Source organism: Eufriesea mexicana, unplaced genomic scaffold (assembly GCF_001483705.2).
Source record: "Eufriesea mexicana isolate 0111107269 unplaced genomic scaffold, ASM148370v2 scaffold437, whole genome shotgun sequence".
NCBI classification, from domain to species: Eukaryota; Metazoa; Arthropoda; class Insecta; order Hymenoptera; family Apidae; genus Eufriesea; species Eufriesea mexicana.
This window is the reverse complement of record NW_016908585.1, coordinates 544,994-566,486: the sequence shown is the minus strand read 5'-3', so window position 1 is coordinate 566,486 and position 21,493 is coordinate 544,994. Positions and strand designations below refer to the sequence as shown.

The following is a 21,493-nucleotide window of genomic DNA, read 5'->3' as shown; positions in this document are numbered from 1 at the left end:
CAAATATTCCAACGAACTGTCGAAATCTAGAATCTTCTATAGCCGATAATAACGGACAATGCGGTAGTATCATAGGATACGGCACTCACACCACTTTATTTCCCACGTGTATCGTTATACGATTTACACTAGGTAACATCACTTTTTTTCACATGTAGTATATTACCACCGAAGAAATGTTCACAGTTAGTAATCCTGAACTTCATAAAGTAATTAAGACGTCAGTCAGAGATATCACTACTTCACGAAACGTTCTGAGATTTAATGTTTTATTTTGACGCGGGAGAATATTTCACCATGTTACTGTTATGCCCGCTTGCCGCCAACTGGAAGTTGGATGCAGCCGGATATGCTAGATATTTTTGTAGCGGGAAAATGTTGCATCTTTGAAATAGCTATGTGATAAAGTATCGATGTAAAATATCAAACGATGTCTCTTATATTTAATAACGTCAATGATGCAAATATACATATATTTCTGTTGCGAAAAATTCCAAATTTCTATAATTAATTTATTAACTGAAATTATTAGCTATTCCATTATACTAATGGAAAGACAAACCATTAGTATCTTCGGCAATAGATCAAACACTCTATGCAATAATCACCAATAATGAATTAAATAACAATGAATTCATATCCAGACTTATATTAGAAGGCTCGCTGAGGCTGTGTCTTCACGATGCAGTTACAAAAGTTGATGAATTATTTATAGACGAACATTAAATCACAGATAAAAGCGAGTGATTTTGTTCGTGGTAAAAAGAAAATGAAACTACGATGGTTTTATATTTAGATACCTTTTATTCACTTTGGAAGTTTCACATATACACGTTAATTATTAACAACATAATTCTTTGGTTCTTTTTTTATATCTCTCAATTTATTTTTTATCCTTTCCTTCATTACTTGGAAAATATAAATATAAGACAGTCAATGAAAAATTCTACCTTCTATAACATAGTTATAATGTAAACAATAAACTAACTCTTTCTCTTTTTTTATAACTTCTAATTCTTCTTGAGTTTTTACTTCATCGTCACTTTCTCAATCGCTACTACGGTCTTCCTTCCTTTTTTTATTTACAAGTTCAGGGGTTTCAACAGCTGGTTGTGAACTTAATTTTGGATCAGTTAAATGATCATGAGCTAATTTGCCCTTATCGCGAAACTTTTTATTTAGTATCACAGATTCTTCTTTATCTTCCTCTGCTTCTTCACCAAATGATAAAAGATTGAAATATCTGTAACAAAATTTTTCATTGTAAAGAATAATACTATCAGGACTAAATTTTACAAACATATATGATTTTTACCTTACTGCTGCTGCTTTAGTTTTTGAACTGTCCTTTACTTCTTCACTTTCCTGTACTATTATTCTTGGTATAATATTAGAAAATGGATTGTTCAATATTATAGATTTTAACAATCTTGGAGGATAAAGTAGTCTATCATGTTACAAAAAAGTGGAAATATGATATTTATATCATTTCTTGACATATTTTCTTGTAAACATTAAATTTACTTTATCTACAAGTGCTTCTTCAAGTTCAAGCATGTTATATATAGTTTCTCCAGCAACCTTACAAAAGATTGTATGTTTACTCTGCAATTCTGATGTAGAACCAAGAGTAAAGAAGAATTGGAAAGTATTGTCATCTTTTTCAGCATTAGCCATAGCGATTAAACCTCGTCCACAGGAACATAATCTTGTACGATAATCGTCCTAAAACACATATATCCAATAATTATTTTTGAATAAAAAAGGAATTCATTTTATTTTTAAATGTAGTCTCTCCATATATTCTATTTAGTTTAAATGGTCCTCCATATATTTTACCATTTTCTCCTCTACCTGTGGCATCACCACTTTGTGTTATGAATCCTTTGATAATTCTATGAAATATAGTGTCATTCCAATAACCTTCCATACATAATTGTATGAAATTTCTACATGTCTTTGGACTTTCTTTTGCCGATGATTCTGACTCAATATCACCAACAGTTGTTTTCATTACAACCTGGTCATAACAATTAAATTATTTAATATATTAATATAGAAATTTAGGAAGTAAATATTGTATATCGGTTAAATTTTTAAAAACAGATATATAATACACTGAAATATTATTAACTAATACTTACTTCACCCATAGTGGTTGGCCCTTGTATATGAATATTACTCATGTTTGTAAGTCTCCTATAATAAAAAAAATCCTTCATCAATAATATTTCATGTGAAATCTTTAGTCATTTATAAATCAGTCAACCAAATGGAACTTCTCTCGAATAATCATTAGCAAGTAAGACGTATGGCCCAATCAATTCCATTTGCCACAACCCATTATTCCTGCTGCTTCTATAGTTTCCAAGTTCCTATAGATATTTCTACACATTTGTTGCCTTAATGCAACATTTACACTCCGTATTCAATTTATCTTTAACTTTTATAACTATTACCAAGTGTTCATTCTCCATCTTTTCAATGATCAACGATGTAGTTAAGGTAGCCATGACAGCAGAGTGATAGAAGACACGTGGCGCAAGTACTTGCTTGAGTGGTGCTGCCGTGCCTCGGCTGGCACAGAAAGGCTTGATGTGAAAAATTATAATTAATTTTAATGGATCTGTTAATATTAGCGATAATGTTGTTACAATTAGATTTTTCGAATTATATTATTTCCTATTTGTTTTTGATCCTACTTATAAGCATTATTGGTCTATTCAACGTAATTTAACAATATTTTATTACACTAATGTATAGATTACTTAGTCTGGTAACAATATCATTCATTAATCAAAATTTATCCTTACTTTAAAAACAGAATACGTTATACGTTATAATTAGATTCAATGCTCTGTCGGTAATGTTGCGAATGTTATGCAAATGGTAAGAGAGCTTTAGACCCTTCTATAATCAAGTCGAATAAAATCATACAATGCTATTGCATACCCTGTCAATTATTACATATTTTATTACATATTTATATATATTATTACATATTTTAATATGAAAAGACTATTTAATCATTATGAAACCATATAAAATAGATGTAAAAAGCTTTTTTACTCTTACTAGTCTGTATAATATGTGATAAAAAAACACCGATAGGGGCAAATGTAATAACTGTCATGCAAGATCGTTCGACTGTTACATTGAAGAAAGGAACGATATAACTGTTACAATAATGAAGCAGGGATAGTTGTGTTATCATAATTCTGATTAAACTTTCTAAATTTATCGACACTCGTGAAACATCCTTTTTCAAGTGTACATATTTGGAGAGTATGTTCGTTTTATATCATGTTGCTATAACGAATCTTACACTTAAAGACATAAAAAGCTATTGCGGAAATATTATCAAATTTTTGCGCAAAGGCTTACATTCAAATTACGAAATAATGTTCTAAAAGAAATAAATGATGTAAACATAACAAAATAGACATTTCTCCTACATTATCGTGAAAATAAATCAAAACATTTCTTCATTCACCACAACATAGCGTTTAATGTGTTACAATAAACGTGTAATCTATATTGATCTTTATATTCGATGCCGTTAACTAATTAACTAATAGGATTATGTTGTTCAAATATTCTAACGAGGTTATATCATCCAAAACTTTTTATTCTGAACTTTAATCTGCATAATTGTTTTTATCTATTTATTTATGTTTTGTTTAAATTGAAAAATATGATTATTGTTTATGATATCAATATAAATAAATATTATTTATTAACAATTAGGTTTGTATCAAGTATTAATTCTTAAGTACAATTCTACACGTGTTATTTACAAAACAAACTTTATTTTAAAAAAGTAATGTGTAAATATTCTCCAGTCATTACTTGCAGTATCTTCTTGTAATTTCTATAAACAAAAACTTTTCTTCTTCTTATACGTTCTACTGATAAATAGTTCTTTTCTCTTATAGTTACTTTAATTCAATACCAAATAATACGTACGTATATTCTAGCAATATCTTATATACAATATATATATATATTAACGTATACACACATATACATATCTAAGCGATAATCGACTCGTTTTTTCCCACGAAAGAGTGCAAAAAGCGTTTCTCGAATGACGAAGTCATGGCAGGAATTACGAAATTCAGAAGAGTCTGGGATAGATGGCGGTAACATAGGGGGAGGGGTAACTGTTCTCGAAACTATCCATATTCAAGCAACTGTCGTAATTAATTAAACAAATGAATGTGGCTGGCGGGCTTATCGAACATCAAAGACAAGAAATCGCGAGTAGGATGAATGGTAGTCCGCTGTTAAGCCGGCTACAGTAGTAATCCAGTGCAACGGCGAGCGGTATCGCGCGGAGAGACATGTCATCGGTCGAAACTCTCGTCCTTCTGGCGGTCGTTCTGTCAGGTAAACAAAGTCACGTGGGTCTTTCCGAAACGTTCGACAACTGACCACAGAGTGAACTGAACGTTGTTCTTGCGAATATAGAGTATCGTTATAGAAGCTTTGTAATAACAAACTTCGAAAAAGTTAATTTTTAATTTTTTGAGGTTGAGGTGACTGTGTGCCCGTTTTTACGATACATAACAGTATCTTATTTTTTCAACAAATTCTGTTTCCTCGTGGTTTTAGCGTACGCGTATCCACAAAACACACTGCTGAACGATGTGGAAACGGTCATCAAATCCGTGTTCAAGATTGCCCGTGAACCGGCGACGTTCAATTTATATACCAGGTATATAGAACTATAGAATGTTTTTGTTTGATGATTTAAAGGAAGTTTAAAGTTGCGACTGAGGTTAGGGAAGTCGAGTTCTTAAAATAGAATACACGATGACAAGTAATGTTTGATATTATTATCTACTTAAAAAGTGGAACTTAATAAGACATTTCCCGAAGGTCAATTCTGTTTTCTTTAAAAAAATTCCACTTAGAACCTTTATTTATATCCCATTTTCTAAATTAAAAATGAACTGTTATCGTTGATATTCTTGTGAAATTTACGTTTACGTCGTTTGCAAGATTTTTAGGTTTCGAAAACGAGTGAAAAAGATAAAGGAAGAATGAATCTGAATCGTACAAGAAAATTCGCGTTTCTCCTTGGCAACGCGCGGTTCATGCTGCGAATTTTTCGCCCGTGCAGAGGAGAGCTTTATCGTTCGTCGTTCGTAAACGATGCATCAATTTTTTAACGATACGTGCAATCAGCAAGTCGGCAAATTCTATTCTCAGCGCTGACGCTCCACTGACTATCATCGATGCGTGAATATCGTGGACGCGCCTCCTTTTCTTCTTCTTTTTGCACTGCTTTGACTTTTGCTGTTGATCGACCCGATCGGAAACGAGGGGAAAATTGAGGCGCCACTCGGCGACGCTTTCATGAAAATCAATCGAATCTTTAACACGGAGGAAAACGAAGTTTTGATTGTCGAACGAATCGAATATTGCAAACCGGGGTAAACAAGGTATTTTATTGCATTGAATTTGAATACGAAGTTATTACTAATTTCATGCAGTTGCAGAAATTTTCTTAACTAATGAATACATTTGATTACCGATATTAAAGTAAGTATGTAGGTAAATATGATCTTAAATGTGGTACCTCCTATAACTAATTGGAATTTAAGAAAAATTGTCAGTAAAAGTTATAAAAATTCTTTTATAGTCAGGAAAAGATAGAAAAATATGTCAAGGAAGATACAACATCGATTAATCTAAGACAAATCCTATGATATTAAAAGATTATAAGTAAAAATGCACTAATTTCGGAATATTTTATATTCAATTAGTTTTTAGCGCTTGAATTGTTATAAGGTCTTTGAATAATTCGAATATAATTAAAGATGTGCACTATAAATTAATACTGTTTTTCTTTTTTCAAAGGGAAAATCCATTTGGTGAGGAACAGCTGCTTTTAAACAACACCGAAGTTCTTTACGCATCTCACTTCAACGAAAGTCGTCCAACGAAGTTTATTATTCATGGATTTAGCGACACCGGAAACGAAGTCTGGGTACGAGGTTTGATAGACGGTACGTAAACATGGATTTCATGGATTCACCAATTAAAGGAGAATGAAGCAAAGCAGAAGTAAAGGAAGAAAAAACAACGAGAACAATATCACATAGAAATGAACACAACGGTGAAGCGATAGGAAAAGCAATTTCTAAGGAATTTCTAGAAATGTCGACAGTGTCGACAGCAAATCAGTGAAATTTAATTACAATCAGGGTCAATCCGTTTCGGTAAACACGGAATCGACGTCGCCAGGTTCAAGGGTCAGCACGATAACAAGTTAATTGATCACTTAACAAGTTTTTGCTCTCTTGTGCTAAACTCCTGACGTAACTGTAAGAAATTTCGATTTAGAACTTTTCTCGTGAAACAATTTTTCTTTTCAGTGCGATATGCTATAATATCGTCAAAATATTTTGGTTACTAGCATCATTGCCTTACCTTTCATCTTATTGCAAACCAGCACCATTAAAAATTGTATATTTTCGTTATTTTCCTAAAAATTGTACAATAAATTCATTTTGTCATGTTAGATTAGAAACTAGATCGATAACTCTCTTACTATCATGTGATAAAATTATCATTATTAATCGAATGAATTTAACAATAATTGTGTTTGTGTGATTACAGCGTATTTACTTCATGAAGATGTGAACGTGATAGTGGTTGGCTGGGGTGGCTTGGCAGCTGATGTTTATCAAGTGGCAGCAAATAACACGCGACGTGTGGGCGAATATCTCGGAGATTTTCTAGAATTTCTAAATCGCGAATCAAATCTTGAGTATAAGGATGTTCACATTAGTGGTCACAGCTTGGGTTCACACGTAGCCGGATTTGCTGGAGCTTATTTGGACGGACGTATTGGTAGAATAACGGGTACATTTCAATTAAATTGTAAATTGTATTTAAGTTAAATCTTATTATATCACAAATTTATATCTCTTGTTTGTGTTTTCTTTAACAACGCGAAGGCCTAGATCCAGCTAGTCCATTGTTCGAGACGATTTCCGGGATTGTTGATCCAGAATTCAGATTAGATCCAACCGATGCACAATTCGTGGATGTAATTCACACGAGTGGACCTGCATTTGGATTTTTAGCTCCACTTGGTCATGCCGATTTTTATCCTAACAACGGAAAGTTTCCACAGCCTGGATGCTCGTTTCTACCAACTATAAGTAAAAACTTTATTTTATTTAAATTAAACATTTAATGAAAATATCTACAAAATTGAATATCTAAATGTTGTACATTTGTTAGCTTATTGCAGCCACTCACGAGCGCATCAATTTATGACGGAGAGCATAGGCAGTACAGCTGGTTTCAAGGCAAGAGCTTGTGAGAGTTGGGAGAAGTATAAAGAGGGACGTTGCGATTATAATCCAGTTGTACTGATGGGAGAATACGCGTCCACTTCGTAAGATATTATCTTATTCTTTGTTTTTGTATCATGTATAGATTATTTCTTGTTTAGTCACAGAATGTAATTTCGTATTAATCGTTTCAGCTTACGAGGAAAGTTTTACTTAACAACGAACGGCGCGCCTCCGTTCGCGATAGAGTAAATGACGATGAGCACTAAACTTGGAACGACTCTCGGTGGTGGCGATCGTGTGTTTGCGACGTTAAAATGATCTGTACTAGTCATTTACAAGTTACTTTATTTATGCAGCGTGCGCAGTTTTATTCGAATTCTCTCGTTTTTTTTTTTTCTTTTACATAAATCGAACGAACGAGATCGAAGTTGGTAGTGAAGCGCTATCGTTTCATGTCGTGCATGAAAAGTACAAATTATATTAATTAAAATGGCACGTTCTGACAACACTTTCTCTCGTTCGCGTACTTTTGCAGAATGAAACGAAAATAAACGTTACATTGGTTACTTCGAAATTTGTGTACTTTGTCACTCGTCATATGAATATCATTATGATATCCAGAAATAACAACGGATCATAAACGTGGACGTTTATGAAGAATGTAAACGGTTGTTATATTAATAATTCAAGGTGGTTGCGATTAATAAATGTAGAAATACAATATTAACAAGATCATGGAATATTCATAAAGAATATCTGCGCAAGACCGATCGAATGTTACATTGAGAACGTTCCTTCGAGAGATAATTCTATACAATGAATCAAGCGTATTTCTTGTTGCTCTTAACGCTGCAATTAACGGCTATTTTGTGTGTTAATGAAAATAATATTATCCGTGATTACTTTGCGTTCAGAAAAGTAGAAAGGATTGTGGGATTCTCTTGCGATAATATTGAAAGTGCGTAGCGAATGTATTGTATAAATGTTATTTTAATTCGAATCATACAAGATGTTATTTTTATTCTGTAAAAAGCAGATAATTTTAAACTTGCAAAAACGTTTAACAATATGTACACCACGTATATTCCATTGTTGAACTCTACGGCTGAATCGCGATTAGATGTGAAGAAACTTTTAGGAGCAGAGTATCATCGGTTGGGTGTCTTCTTGGATTCTCGATGCAATCGTAAGCGGTACACTAGAATTCTCATGGACGTAAGTAATTTGCTTTTTTAAATTTTTATATTTTTTTCAAAATCAGTGTAAATGTAATTTAAGAACATAAATATCAATATTATTATATCACGTTTGACTTTATTTTCTCCTTAACTACATTTTCTTATATCAAACACTATAATTGTAGCCACTCACGAGCGCATCAATTTATGACGGAGAGCATAGGCAGTACAGCTGGTTTCAAGGCAAGAGCTTGTGAGAGTTGGGAGAAGTATAAAGAGGGACGTTGCGATTATAATCCAGTTGTACTGATGGGAGAATACGCGTCCACTTCGTAAGATATTATCTTATTCTTTGTTTTTGTATCATGTATAGATTATTTCTTGTTTAGTCACAGAATGTAATTTCGTATTAATCGTTTCAGCTTACGAGGAAAGTTTTACTTAACAACGAACGGCGCGCCTCCGTTCGCGATAGAGTAAATGACGATGAGCACTAAACTTGGAACGACTCTCGGTGGTGGCGATCGTGTGTTTGCGACGTTAAAATGATCTGTACTAGTCATTTACAAGTTACTTTATTTATGCAGCGTGCGCAGTTTTATTCGAATTCTCTCGTTTTTTTTTTTTCTTTTACATAAATCGAACGAACGAGATCGAAGTTGGTAGTGAAGCGCTATCGTTTCATGTCGTGCATGAAAAGTACAAATTATATTAATTAAAATGGCACGTTCTGACAACACTTTCTCTCGTTCGCGTACTTTTGCAGAATGAAACGAAAATAAACGTTACATTGGTTACTTCGAAATTTGTGTACTTTGTCACTCGTCATATGAATATCATTATGATATCCAGAAATAACAACGGATCATAAACGTGGACGTTTATGAAGAATGTAAACGGTTGTTATATTAATAATTCAAGGTGGTTGCGATTAATAAATGTAGAAATACAATATTAACAAGATCATGGAATATTCATAAAGAATATCTGCGCAAGACCGATCGAATGTTACATTGAGAACGTTCCTTCGAGAGATAATTCTATACAATGAATCAAGCGTATTTCTTGTTGCTCTTAACGCTGCAATTAACGGCTATTTTGTGTGTTAATGAAAATAATATTATCCGTGATTACTTTGCGTTCAGAAAAGTAGAAAGGATTGTGGGATTCTCTTGCGATAATATTGAAAGTGCGTAGCGAATGTATTGTATAAATGTTATTTTAATTCGAATCATACAAGATGTTATTTTTATTCTGTAAAAAGCAGATAATTTTAAACTTGCAAAAACGTTTAACAATATGTACACCACGTATATTCCATTGTTGAACTCTACGGCTGAATCGCGATTAGATGTGAAGAAACTTTTAGGAGCAGAGTATCATCGGTTGGGTGTCTTCTTGGATTCTCGATGCAATCGTAAGCGGTACACTAGAATTCTCATGGACGTAAGTAATTTGCTTTTTTAAATTTTTATATTTTTTTCAAAATCAGTGTAAATGTAATTTAAGAACATAAATATCAATATTATTATATCACGTTTGACTTTATTTTCTCCTTAACTACATTTTCTTATATCAAACACTATAATTGTAATATTTGATTTATTAAGCAATTTCTTAATTTTTATCATAATTTAAAAAATATTAGAATTAAATTTTTAATTTAATTAATGTTTATAAATTTATAATAATGTTTATGAATTTATGTAAATGTTTTTTTATATAAGTTGCATACTACCTATTGTATGTAGGCAACCAGATATTCTATGTATGATGAGATGCATAAGTGGTTAATTTTGGGCTCCAATTTGAGCCACGTAGTGGAAATACTAGACGATGGCGCGTTTACTACTTCTACTGATGTTATAATCGCTATACCATCAAAGAAGTATTATATTTTATACGATGTGTATAATTCCTGTAAAGATCGAGGAGGATCAATGAATATAACAGTTTTTGGAATGTGGAGCAGTAAAACAGGATTAAATGTTAGCTTACATCAATCAAAATTCGAGAGAAGATCAAATTTGCATGGAATGAAACTTAAAATTGGAATTGTTGTAAGTTGTCCTAATGTTTCTTGAATGAAAATTTTGTATGGTGCACATTTCAATACTCAGTAAGTGATAAATTAATGTATAAATTAAGGAAATGTATTCCGAAACTTGCAGGTCAGTTCTAAACCGGAAAATATGTCACTTCACGATATGATGCTTCAGTATAACACGAAATCGAAATATAGCCGAACGAAATATTTATACATACTCCTGCAACATATGTCAGACCTCTTCAATTTCACGTAAAAATTAATAAACATAAATAATTCATTAACATTACTAATAACAGAATTCTCGTTTGATCCTTTTAATTACATATTTTATATACTTTAAAATTAATTTGTTATTACTTTATACATAGAAAAACATTTGTGTTTATTCGATACATTTCGTGTCAACAGATATTTGAAGTGGAATAGAAAGAAAGAAGGATGGGAATAGATCTAAACTCATGCATTTCTTTTCATTTCTTATCATATATACTTTGTTGGAACGATATATTGAAGGACGCATTTCATTGTTTAATTGAAGTTTTGTTTTTAACTTCTATCATGAATCAGCAGTGACCCAGGCAGCACTGAATGTGTGAAAACCAAAAAGCTACAAACAATTATATTAATGATAATAATAATCATTGACAATGTCGTGATACTTACTTCTGACCCGCTTGATTTTTTCAGTGTTAATTACATAACGTATTAATTAATTGCTCTTTTTTGTGTTTATTTATATCCATCGAAATTAAAATGTCTTGTTATTCAAACGAACAACGAAGAATAAAAAGATTAGCTGTTGTTTATTGGCTGGTTTCTGCGTTACAGCACGGAGATTGTACAAATAAACGCGCAAAGAAGATTTGATCATTCTGGTCCTATTTTTGCGGCTTTTAAACGGAAACTCATAGATCTCTCGGCAAGCCCAGTTACGATGAAAGCCGACAGATTGAATAACGGAGACATAATTGGACCGGTTTGGCCAATACGGTACATTTTATCACTCTGTTTAAATTTTTACCGACTTTAAACCTATATTTTTATAAAATTTTATTATAAAAAATTCGTTTTCATTTGAAGAATTTTTTTCAGATATACTCCTTTTAAGTAAGAAATTCAGTTACTGAAGTATACGGATTTTAGATATTCAGTTTATTCGTATTTTATTGTTATAGGTCGTGTTTTATGTTTCGCACGATTTCGTCTACGAAAATTAAGTCAGGTCAATTTCTGAAACCTTTGTCTGCGAAAGTATGGTATGTGATACTTGGCCTAATAGGAATCGTGACGACAGTTTTAATTATCTTTCTAAGATTAGAGGGCATTCGAAATCCCACAGAGATTTATGGTCTTGCTGTTCTTCTCACGATAGGATCATTGTCGCAACAAGGTATCCAATTAAAGAAGAATTGCATATATATATAAAAAATTAGTGAAGAAAGTCGATAAATTTTTTAAAATTAATTTCATTCATCCAGGTTCTGCGTTTGTTCCAACGCGCTGCGCAGCTCGCATTGTGTTTCTTCACATCTTATTTTTTAGTTTATTAATACTTAATTATTATTCAGCGAGCGTAGTATCAAATCGTCTGAAAAACAAAGGCGAAAAGATGAACGACTCTTTGATTAATTTGGCGAAGAACAATATGGATCTTGCGGTAGAACCTACACCGTATATTCGTTCTTTTCTTCAGGTAGTAGCTTTTTCAGGTAGAAATAAAATTTAAGATAGACAGAGCATAATTCGTCACAAAAAGGCATAATTAAAATAAACTAATGTTTTTTAAAATGAAGATTCATTTTCAAAAATTTGATTTTCATAGATTCATTAAAATTCCATGTTTGTGTAATAGGTGCCAGACCGGGAGGTGAGATACTTTTACAACAATCGTTGGATGCATATACCAGAATCGCATAGATACTTGCCCTTAGAAGAGGGACTTAATCGTGTAGCAGAAGGTCGTTTGGCTTATCACACAATAATCGATTCCGCTTATCCGTATATTGAGCAGTCGTTCAATTATCGAAGCATTTGCGAGCTTACCGAGGTTCATTTATTCCGTGCTGTCCTCGCATTTTACGCAAGGCATCACAGCCCTTTTACTGAACTGATGAAAGTAGGGTACGAAAGTCGATATATAGATTGACCCATTGCACTGTTTCTGTATGTGGGCATATTTCGAAACGAGGTGACAAAATTAATTAAAAAAACATTAAATAATTAGGAAACTGAAGAGTAAGTAAAGGTTTAAAAGCTACTTCAATTTCACCTCAACTTACATTTTATTCAATCTTTGAAATAAATTTAAAAGGACAATAAATTCCATTACACATATTACATTAGTTTATTAAGAAATTAGAAACGTGTATACACCAAATTTTAGAGAAAATTTTAAATGAAATATACCCGCTTATTAATACACTGTACAGTGTTTTGAGTTATGTTACTAAAAGTCGTTGGATAAATTTTAATTTAAGAATGAGAATCCTTTGAAGATATATTCTTCTTTTTTAGTCTAACTAAAATTCGAAACGTTGGAATTCAGAAACGTGAATTGAAACGATGGGCTATTAGAAAACCCTTCTGTCCGAACAACCTACTTATCGCTGAACCTCTATCGATTCACGAAGCTGCGCCGATCTTCATGTTCTTATGTATCTCTGTGGTTCTATCGATTCTCATTTGCATCGTTGAAAACATCCTCTTCTGTTTTTCTCCACCACGGTAAATTAGAAATTTAATTTAAAAATGTATCGTACAAAATGTTATAAAATAAGAAATGGTATTAATCATAAAGATTCATACTGTTTTCGTTAATATGACAATTGTTGCAATTCACTATATCGAAATATGCAGTTATTATAAGTCTGTGAGTAGTATAAAGCTATTACAAATTGTCTTTTCTAGAATACCAAGTTTCATGATGGAAAAGAGGCGCCTGATTGATGGGAATTCAAACCTACCATGCTTACAAGGAGTCAATCTACGAACACTGAAGAATTTTAACGTTGTTAACGAATGGGTCCATTTCCACAGACCTTAAATTTCTCCCATAAGAACAATATAATTAATATAATTTTGAATCGATTGATTTGCCAGACGAATAACTATGAAAGACTCTTTATCAATTAGATAACGCACGCGCTACTTTATCGCACTTAATTATTATCAATGTTTTGCACGCACGCCGAATAAAATTTAATAATTATATCTCTGGTCAGGGAATTGTCGTGCTGTGATCATTTGGAAATAAATACGGTTGCATCTCTGCCGAATTAATTACCGATATTCGTTACTGATTTCTCGGGCAAAGCCGCCAGCCTGTTTACGATTATCTTCAATCGTGTAATTAATTTTTAAACCCCCGTGTTCCTGTTCTCTTCCACGCGATACCTTTAATATCCAGCTTATCGTGAAATACATATTTTAGACAGCCTTTGACTGAAAATTTATTAAAACATCGCGCGAAGCGACAGAGATGAATAATAATAACGCAAGCAATAACACGATCGATATACGGGAAATTTAATCGATCGCGAAACTTAGTTTGTTTCCATTGAAACTGTCGTGCATTGGAAACGAGACGTTCGAATGAATGATTGATTAATCGCGCTCTATGGATCTTTTTCGTGACTCGAGTAATTTGCCAAATTGCTGGAAATCGTTTGACAAGCTTGTCTCTTATATCGGAATTCGAAATTATACGTTGTGCATTTGATGCATGAGAATGGAATAAAATGCAATGAAATAATGTAATAGAGAGGAACATGATGTCGAACGTTTTGATGTGACCGGTTTTGGTATCGAGAGAAATTCTTGGTTCAAAAAAGGAATATTATAATGTATCTTGTTTATTTTCTTTTATTGCAATTTCTTTTAATCTCAAAAGCGCAAGATCATGTATTTATTCGAGATTACTTTGTACATAAGAAGGTGCGAAACGTCGTGGGCTTTTCTTGTGGCGATATCGCGGGTGAGTGACATATTCGCGGGATGAATTAAAAATTTTAAATACTTGCTAGACATACACACGAAATATACAAATGTTAGTAATTTTAATGCTTCGAAGTTATTAACCGTAAAATAAATCTGAAAATTCATGGAGAAGCTATTGCAATTAAAATAAGAAATTTGTCCAAGTTTATGCAGCGATGTACGATTTATTGCAGGTGACTTCAATCTTCTGAAAATGTTGAGCACCACAGGCATATTTACGATAATAGGGGAACCCAGCGTGAAGATCAACTTTCGTAGATTTATGAGGAGCGAAGCTTGGACAGTTGGTGTCGTAATCGATTTACGTTGTCATAATGAAACTGCTGCGCGAATTTTTGCAGAGGTAAGGAGAATTTTCATTTTTCATGATCATGAGAATAATCTTTTGATAATTACATTCGTATTTTACGGTAATTTTAATTATGTTTTCTTTTTGTTTAGAGTTCAAAGTATCGAATGTACGATTATTCGTATAATTGGCTAATATTGAATTCGAATTACAATCACAGTATTTCGCTCTTGAATGATACTGCTTACAACATAGTAACGGATGTTGTTCTCGCTATACCGAATAAAAATGGTTATGATCTGTATGATGTTTTTAATCATTGCAAATATCGCGGTGGTGCATTAAATATTACTAAACTTGGTATATGGCATCGTAATTCTGGATTGAAGGTATTTTTAACGCAGCCATTAATTAACAGAAGGGCTAATATGCATGGAATGAGATTGAAAATATCTGGTGTGGTGAGTTCACCTATCGACTTTGGTAAAATTTTGAATTTCTCTCTTTGTAATCAAAATGACATTAATTATATGAATGTTCTTTATCATTGAAAGTTGATAGTGAAACAATATTTATATTGAAATGTGTATCTTTTTATTTATGGCATTATTTTATTACCACTAATTTATTGAAAGAAAATTGACTTTAATTAAAACCATTAATTATATTAAATCGAATTGTATTCTGTTTAGATTCAATACAGGCCAAAAAATATGCGCTTGGAAGATTATATGCAGGATATAAATACGAGATCCTTGGATAGTATGCATAAATTTGTACATGCTATGATTTTGCACACAGGAGATCTTTTTAATTTTAGGTATCATATATTAATTATTCAATTTTCTGTGCTAATAAGCAAGTTTCATTTTCTACTTTTTTTTTCTAGTGTTCATGCTTCAGAAATAATTTACTGGGACAGGCACAGCGTACATGGTTTGATTTTCGAATTCTTACGGTCGAATTACATCGATTTCGCTAGTAATCCGAGAATTATGGTGTCTGAACGATTGGATTATGCTAGTCTTATTGGCGCAGCGTGGCCAATTAAGTAAGAAAATTTACAATATATTAGTCTTATGCGATAAATAAATGATGTTTGGTATTATTATCATATTCAATATAATGATCGTGGTAAATATATTATTGATAATAATACAAACTATAGGAGGTACTATAACAAATTATTCTAAGTACCTTAAATTATTTACAAAAAATTATTTTTGACATCAGAAAGAATTTAAATAATAAGATCAATATTTATAATTTTAACAATTAATATTATTTCACGCGTGATGTGTCAAAAATCCATGAAAATTGCAAGTAAATGAATATTATTTATAACTAAAAGTGTTTATACTTTTATTACATTATTAATTATTTAATTAATATTTAAAAACATATTTTTTCACAATACATTAATTACAAATATTATTATTAAATATAAGAAGTACATATCACTTAAATAATTGAACATTGTGTCTCTAATTAGACCCTGCTTCATGCTGCTATCGACTTCAACGAATAAAATCAAGTTAGAAATCTTCTTGAAGCCCTTCACACGGCAAACGTGGTATGTATTTGTTGCTTTCAGCATATTCTCCATATTCATTATGAAAATAATAATGAACCGAGAGGATCTTGGTAAGAGAGAGAAATATTCCGGTGCAGTGGTATTATCTATAGGAATTGTATCTCAACAAGGTAAACAAAAATCTCTATTAATTGAAATATCTTTTTAAAATCAGATCTCATTGAAATTGTAATTTTTATAGGTGCAAATATCTTGCCAAAACGATTACCAAGCCGTATAGCATTGTTTCAAATAACTATACACAGTTGGATAATGTATAATTATTACTCCGCTAGTATTGTCTCGGCTCGATTAAGCGAACCCCTCGATATGATGGAAGATTCTGTAACTGTTCTTGCTGATAGTAATCTAAAAATTGCTGCAGAAGCTGTACCGTACCTAAATTACTTTCTGTATGTAAGTACTATCTATGATTATTGTTTGTATCGTACACACTGCAGGTGAGAATAAAACTTGACCAACAAGTGAAACATCGAATTAAATTTCTGTATGACAAATCGATGGATGACTTTCTTTCTTATAAAATTCTTGAAGTTTTGAAAAATTATAGAAATCGTAGTTTTAAATTATCCGTGTTATAATACCAGTGGTACTAAATTAATAGAGATTGAACTGGGAGTCGGATTATTTTCGCAAGAAACGTTGGGATCCTCTACCGGAATCAAAAAGGTATCTACCAATAGAAGAAGGTATCAGACAAGTAAGTCAAGGTATTTTAGCGTATCACACGGATCCCAATACAGCGTACCCTTACGTCGAAAGAATGTTTGACTCTAATAAAATCTGCGAATTGACGGAAATACATTTATTTAAACAATCAGTGATGGGAATGTATGCTAGTCACAATGGACAGTTCATTGAAATAGCAAAAATAGGGTGAATAATCAGTGGATCTATTTTTTCTTCCATTTATAATTGCCCCTGTTTGATGTTTTAGAACTTCTTTATTTTTTAAGATTAACAAAGATGTTTAATACTGGACTTCGCGATCGGCAAATCAAACATTGGTCGTCTAGAAAGCCGCAGTGTCAACCTGATACGTTGTCAACAAGAAGCATCACAATCTACGAAACTGCTCCAGCTTTAATTTTATTAACATTTGGAATATTCGTAGCTGGAATTATTTGTATCGTAGAAAATATTGTTTACGATCGTTCGATGAGGTGAGTTATTCTATTTGATATATAGTTATAAATATGAAAAATAAAAATTTACGTATTCTTCACAGGAAAAAGGTTGGAAGTCGAAAAAGAAGAAGTGAATTAAAAGGAAGCTTTAGCAATGACAATAGCAAAGATAATTTATTAGATATAAATCCATAATCTTCATATTTGTTTCTATTTAATAACAGCCTAGATTTCCAATTAACGAATAATTTTAATTAACTTAAAATATTGAATTATATTATTCTTTCTCCTAAAATTATACTAAAAGAAAATAAAATAGCTAGTTATAACTTATGAGTTATATTAATATATAAATAATATTAGTTGACCGAATAGTATATTGAGATAGTTATCGTGAAATATTATTAGACTGTTATGCTATAAAAGAGTTTAGAATCACCAGTACTTCTTTTCTTCAAGAGCCATTATGTCAACGATGACATGTTTCCTCATAAAAAATGGAAGAATGAATAACTGCTGGGAACTGTATCAGGAACTTCCTACATTCAGTCGTTGGATTTACAACCGTGAATAAACGTCAGCAATAGTAAGAGAGATGTATTTACGTAATATTTTTTACTTACAATTAATCGTTATTTCGTACGCAAATAATATAGACATAATTCGCGATTATTTCGTTTCGAAGAATGTTACCAGAGTGGCTGGATTTTCTTGTGGAATACCTGAAGGTGTGTAATCTCTATCCTATGAAACAAATTCCTTAATTTTTAAAAACAAAATGATTTCTATCGAAAATTTTTTATTTTTATTTTGTCATATTATGATACTTTTATTCTAACACAATTACGTAAGCAACAATTTAACAAAAAATTAACATTACGATTCACATGAATATTTTGATACAGGCGATTACCAGCTCTTCAAGCTTCTCAGTGATGCCGGAATTGGAGTAGCTATAAGCCAGTTCAAATCGACACTTAATATATCGCAATTTTTGCACACTAGATATTGCAACTTAGGCATATTTTTGAATCTACAATGTTCGATTGCAGATAAGGATGTTGTGAAAATTTTTTACGAGGTATAATCGCATTATTCATATATTCATGCATGTCATTTACTGGCCGATATACTCTCGATATGAAGATTGATACATGAAAACTATAATTTAGACCTCGACCCATCAGATGTTTGACCATTTGCATCAGTGGTTGATTTTGGGAAAAAGTATGAATCACATTGTCAAATTATTAAACGACAGCGCATTTAGCATCATCACAGATGTTGCGATAGCTGTACCAAGAAATGATGATTATATTCTGTATGATGTGTATAATCATTGCAAAGCTTGTGGAGGCCTATTAAAAATCATAAAACTTGGTTCCTGGTCCAGAGATAATGGATTACATATTATTCTACAAATAGATAAATTCACTAGGAGATGGAACTATCATAGAATGAGGATCAAACTTTCTGGTATTGTAAGTAGTATAAAAACATCCTAAAAATTTCAAAAATTTTCATATTCCAGAAATGAAAAGCTTAAAATGAAATGGAAAACTTACATTATAAGTATGGTTAGCTATTGTATTAATTATCAATCTCATTAACTATTTTTTATAACGATTAAGAAATTTTAAATATTCTCTTTTTTTAATAAAATGAAAACTTAGCTTTATAATGAAAAATATAAATGAAAAATAATAATACGTATTCATTAATATAATTAATAATAGTAATAACATAAATTCATGATACTTTTATGAATAGGTAACAGTTAAACCTGTCAATCAAAGTTTAGTGGAATACCTCCATGAGCGTAATGATATTTATACCGACCATTGGGCGAAATTCGGATTTGCTATCATGGAACGCATTAAAGACATATTCAATTTCACGTAATTTTTTTCAAATATTTCTACAATTTACAATATTGTGATTACCTGTAACATAAATAGTTCATGCACGATATTTTTAGTTACGAAATAACATATTTATCACATTGGGAGGAAAATGATACAAGCGGACCACTTCATAATGCTTTCAAGAATAATATTGCCGACTTGGGGTACTTCCCGTTATCTATAACAATGAACAGACTCGATAATGGAAATGTACTCGTGCAATTTTCTCCTACAAGGTATATAAATTACCCATATTTTTATATACTGTAATACACGTTACATTCTTGACCATTTGTATTATTTGATACATAGTCTAATTATTATGATAAAAAACGACAAATTCTGGTCACAACTTCAAAGCAAACTTTTCACGACCGTGAAGTCATGGGGACTTATTTCTTATAATTTCGAAGTCGAAAAATTTTGCAAATCATAATCCTAAGTCTATGAAATAGATATAACGTTAATTTAAGTCACATTTGATGAAATTTTACGAGTAATTAAAGAAAGAGTTAGATATCTCATATATTAGAGGCGATCTAAAATAAGGGCTCACGAACTCGGTATTATCAGTAGCTTGTTAATAGTATAAAATTCTCATTTATTTATTATAAAAAATTACTAATCATGTTAATCTTAATACTATTTTCTTATTATTTTAAATGATATTTAACTTTTCAAATTTTTTTACAGAACTTGCTTTATGCTTCTTACTATGCCTGCATCAAAAATGGACATGAACGTACTTTTTAGGCCATTCGAAAAAAATGTTTGGTACATGATCATTTTATTAACAGTCATTATACTTCTTGTTTTATGGGTAGCCTTTAAACTTGAAAAGCATGTTGCAAACACTGATTATGATACAACAGGTCTTATTATTGTTGGTGCATTCTGTCAACAAGGTTTGTTAATAAACAATTTATTGCGATTGAATAATATTTATTTATTACATATATGAAATAAATGACTAGCTAATTCATAATAATTAAATTATAATATTTATATAATATTTACAAATTAAATTATCACTGATATAGAATTATATTCGATATTTTGATATTACAGGATTACCATTTGAAAACAATCAATTTTCAAGCCGCGTTGTTTTCCTTCAAACGATGATCTTTGGTTTACTCGTGTATAACTATTATTCAGCAGCAATAGTATCCAGTAGGTTGTATGCACCTTTGGAAAGAATGAATGATTCATTGTTTTCATTAGTGAAAAGTAAAATGAAAGTTGCTTCGCATAAAAGTATCTATTTTAATGCTCTATTGGGTGTAAGTCTTGATTTTATATGTATATAAAATTTTGTTTTAATATATATATAACTTAAAACAAAATTTTCTTTCTATTGCACGCGAAGATTAAAATATTAAATCTGTATGATCGAAAATCATTCTTTAGACTCCTACAAAAGAAGTAAAATTTTTTAAAAAATACTGGGAAACCATACCAGAAGAAGAAAGATTTTATTCAATACCAGAGGGTGTAAAAAAGATTACGGAGTTTGGATTTGCTTACCATGCAGAACCTTACCTAGTTTATCCAGTTATAGAACGTGTTTTTGATAATAAAATGATCTGTCAACTTAGTGAAGTTCATTTGCTTCGGCCTACTGCATTAGCTTTATGGTCATCTCCAAAGAGCAAATTTCACGAAATAACGAAGATTGGGTATGAATTTTATAAAAATAAGGTCACAAAAATGATAAATAATATATATCATGTTTGCTAGATTAGTAATTATATGATTGTAGTCTTATTAGGATATACACTTCGGGGATTCGACAAAGAGAACTGAAACGTTGGACTACCAGACAACCTTATTGTGATAAAGACAAATACTATGTATCAAGCGTGACGATTTATGAAACAACACCAATTATACTTATCTTACTTGTTGGCATTATTTTATCAGTTATTATTTGTTTTGTGGAAAATATAATTTTTCGTACAATACGAAAAAAGCAAGGACAAATAATAGAAACAAATAATACTAACAAAAAATAGAAAGAAATAAACACTGATCCGATAAAC

At 31.4% G+C, this 21,493-nt stretch overlaps 4 protein-coding genes across 4 annotated transcripts; all 4 read left to right on the top strand.

Moving 5' to 3' along the window:
* The first annotated feature begins 4,222 nt into the window (after positions 1 to 4,222).
* Positions 4,223 to 8,501, top strand: LOC108545392 (pancreatic triacylglycerol lipase). The gene is made up of 7 exons (XM_017896969.1): positions 4,223 to 4,389; positions 4,615 to 4,717; positions 5,866 to 6,014; positions 6,628 to 6,873; positions 6,969 to 7,175; positions 7,258 to 7,414; positions 7,505 to 8,501. The coding sequence occupies exons 1-7, from the start codon at positions 4,344 to 4,346 to the stop codon at positions 7,560 to 7,562; spliced, it is 966 nt and encodes a 321-aa protein (XP_017752458.1). The 5' UTR covers positions 4,223 to 4,343; the 3' UTR covers positions 7,563 to 8,501.
* Positions 8,502 to 8,683: 182 nt separating this feature from the next.
* LOC108545387 (glutamate receptor ionotropic, kainate 1-like) lies at positions 8,684 to 13,584 on the top strand. Its single transcript, XM_017896964.1, has 11 exons — positions 8,684 to 8,823; positions 8,914 to 9,680; positions 9,759 to 9,937; positions 10,243 to 10,555; positions 10,640 to 10,790; positions 11,370 to 11,531; positions 11,717 to 11,931; positions 12,020 to 12,234; positions 12,394 to 12,662; positions 13,056 to 13,265; positions 13,449 to 13,584. Exons 2-11 carry the CDS (start codon positions 9,539 to 9,541, stop codon positions 13,582 to 13,584), a joined length of 1,992 nt encoding a protein of 663 aa, XP_017752453.1. The 5' UTR covers positions 8,684 to 8,823; positions 8,914 to 9,538.
* A 797-nt stretch (positions 13,585 to 14,381) lies between these two features.
* LOC108545390 (uncharacterized) lies at positions 14,382 to 17,587 on the top strand. Its single transcript, XM_017896966.1, has 9 exons — positions 14,382 to 14,514; positions 14,711 to 14,880; positions 14,979 to 15,287; positions 15,519 to 15,646; positions 15,716 to 15,877; positions 16,319 to 16,530; positions 16,602 to 16,816; positions 17,025 to 17,296; positions 17,377 to 17,587. Exons 1-9 carry the CDS (start codon positions 14,382 to 14,384, stop codon positions 17,585 to 17,587), a joined length of 1,812 nt encoding a protein of 603 aa, XP_017752455.1.
* A 426-nt stretch (positions 17,588 to 18,013) lies between these two features.
* On the top strand, positions 18,014 to 21,466 carry LOC108545386 (uncharacterized). Its single transcript, XM_017896963.1, has 9 exons — positions 18,014 to 18,113; positions 18,453 to 18,628; positions 18,720 to 19,028; positions 19,318 to 19,445; positions 19,526 to 19,687; positions 20,145 to 20,356; positions 20,520 to 20,734; positions 20,862 to 21,130; positions 21,214 to 21,466. Exons 1-9 carry the CDS (start codon positions 18,014 to 18,016, stop codon positions 21,464 to 21,466), a joined length of 1,824 nt encoding a protein of 607 aa, XP_017752452.1.
* Positions 21,467 to 21,493: the final 27 nt, after the last annotated feature.

Bases quoted from the DNA above. Each gene is read 5' to 3' on its own strand.
- LOC108545390 (XM_017896966.1), top strand. From the start codon at position 14,382: ATGTATCTTGTTTATTTTCTTTTATTGCAATTTCTTTTAATCTCAAAA. The intron at 14,515-14,710 runs GTGAGTGACATA...GATTTATTGCAG, and splicing joins TTCTTGTGGCGATATCGCGG to GTGACTTCAATCTTCTGAAA. The intron at 16,531-16,601 runs GTAAACAAAAAT...TAATTTTTATAG, and splicing joins AGGAATTGTATCTCAACAAG to GTGCAAATATCTTGCCAAAA.
- LOC108545386 (XM_017896963.1), top strand. From the start codon at position 18,014: ATGTCAACGATGACATGTTTCCTCATAAAAAATGGAAGAATGAATAAC. The intron at 18,114-18,452 runs GTGAATAAACGT...ATTTTGATACAG, and splicing joins CAGTCGTTGGATTTACAACC to GCGATTACCAGCTCTTCAAG. The intron at 21,131-21,213 runs GTATGAATTTTA...ATATGATTGTAG, and splicing joins CACGAAATAACGAAGATTGG to TCTTATTAGGATATACACTT.
- LOC108545392 (XM_017896969.1), top strand. From the start codon at position 4,344: ATGTCATCGGTCGAAACTCTCGTCCTTCTGGCGGTCGTTCTGTCAG. The intron at 4,390-4,614 runs GTAAACAAAGTC...TCGTGGTTTTAG, and splicing joins TCTGGCGGTCGTTCTGTCAG to CGTACGCGTATCCACAAAAC. The intron at 6,015-6,627 runs GTACGTAAACAT...GTGTGATTACAG, and splicing joins GGTACGAGGTTTGATAGACG to CGTATTTACTTCATGAAGAT.
- LOC108545387 (XM_017896964.1), top strand. From the start codon at position 9,539: ATGAATCAAGCGTATTTCTTGTTGCTCTTAACGCTGCAATTAACGGCT. The intron at 9,938-10,242 runs GTAAGTAATTTG...TATTGTATGTAG, and splicing joins ACACTAGAATTCTCATGGAC to GCAACCAGATATTCTATGTA. The intron at 11,532-11,716 runs GTACATTTTATC...TTATTGTTATAG, and splicing joins GGACCGGTTTGGCCAATACG to GTCGTGTTTTATGTTTCGCA.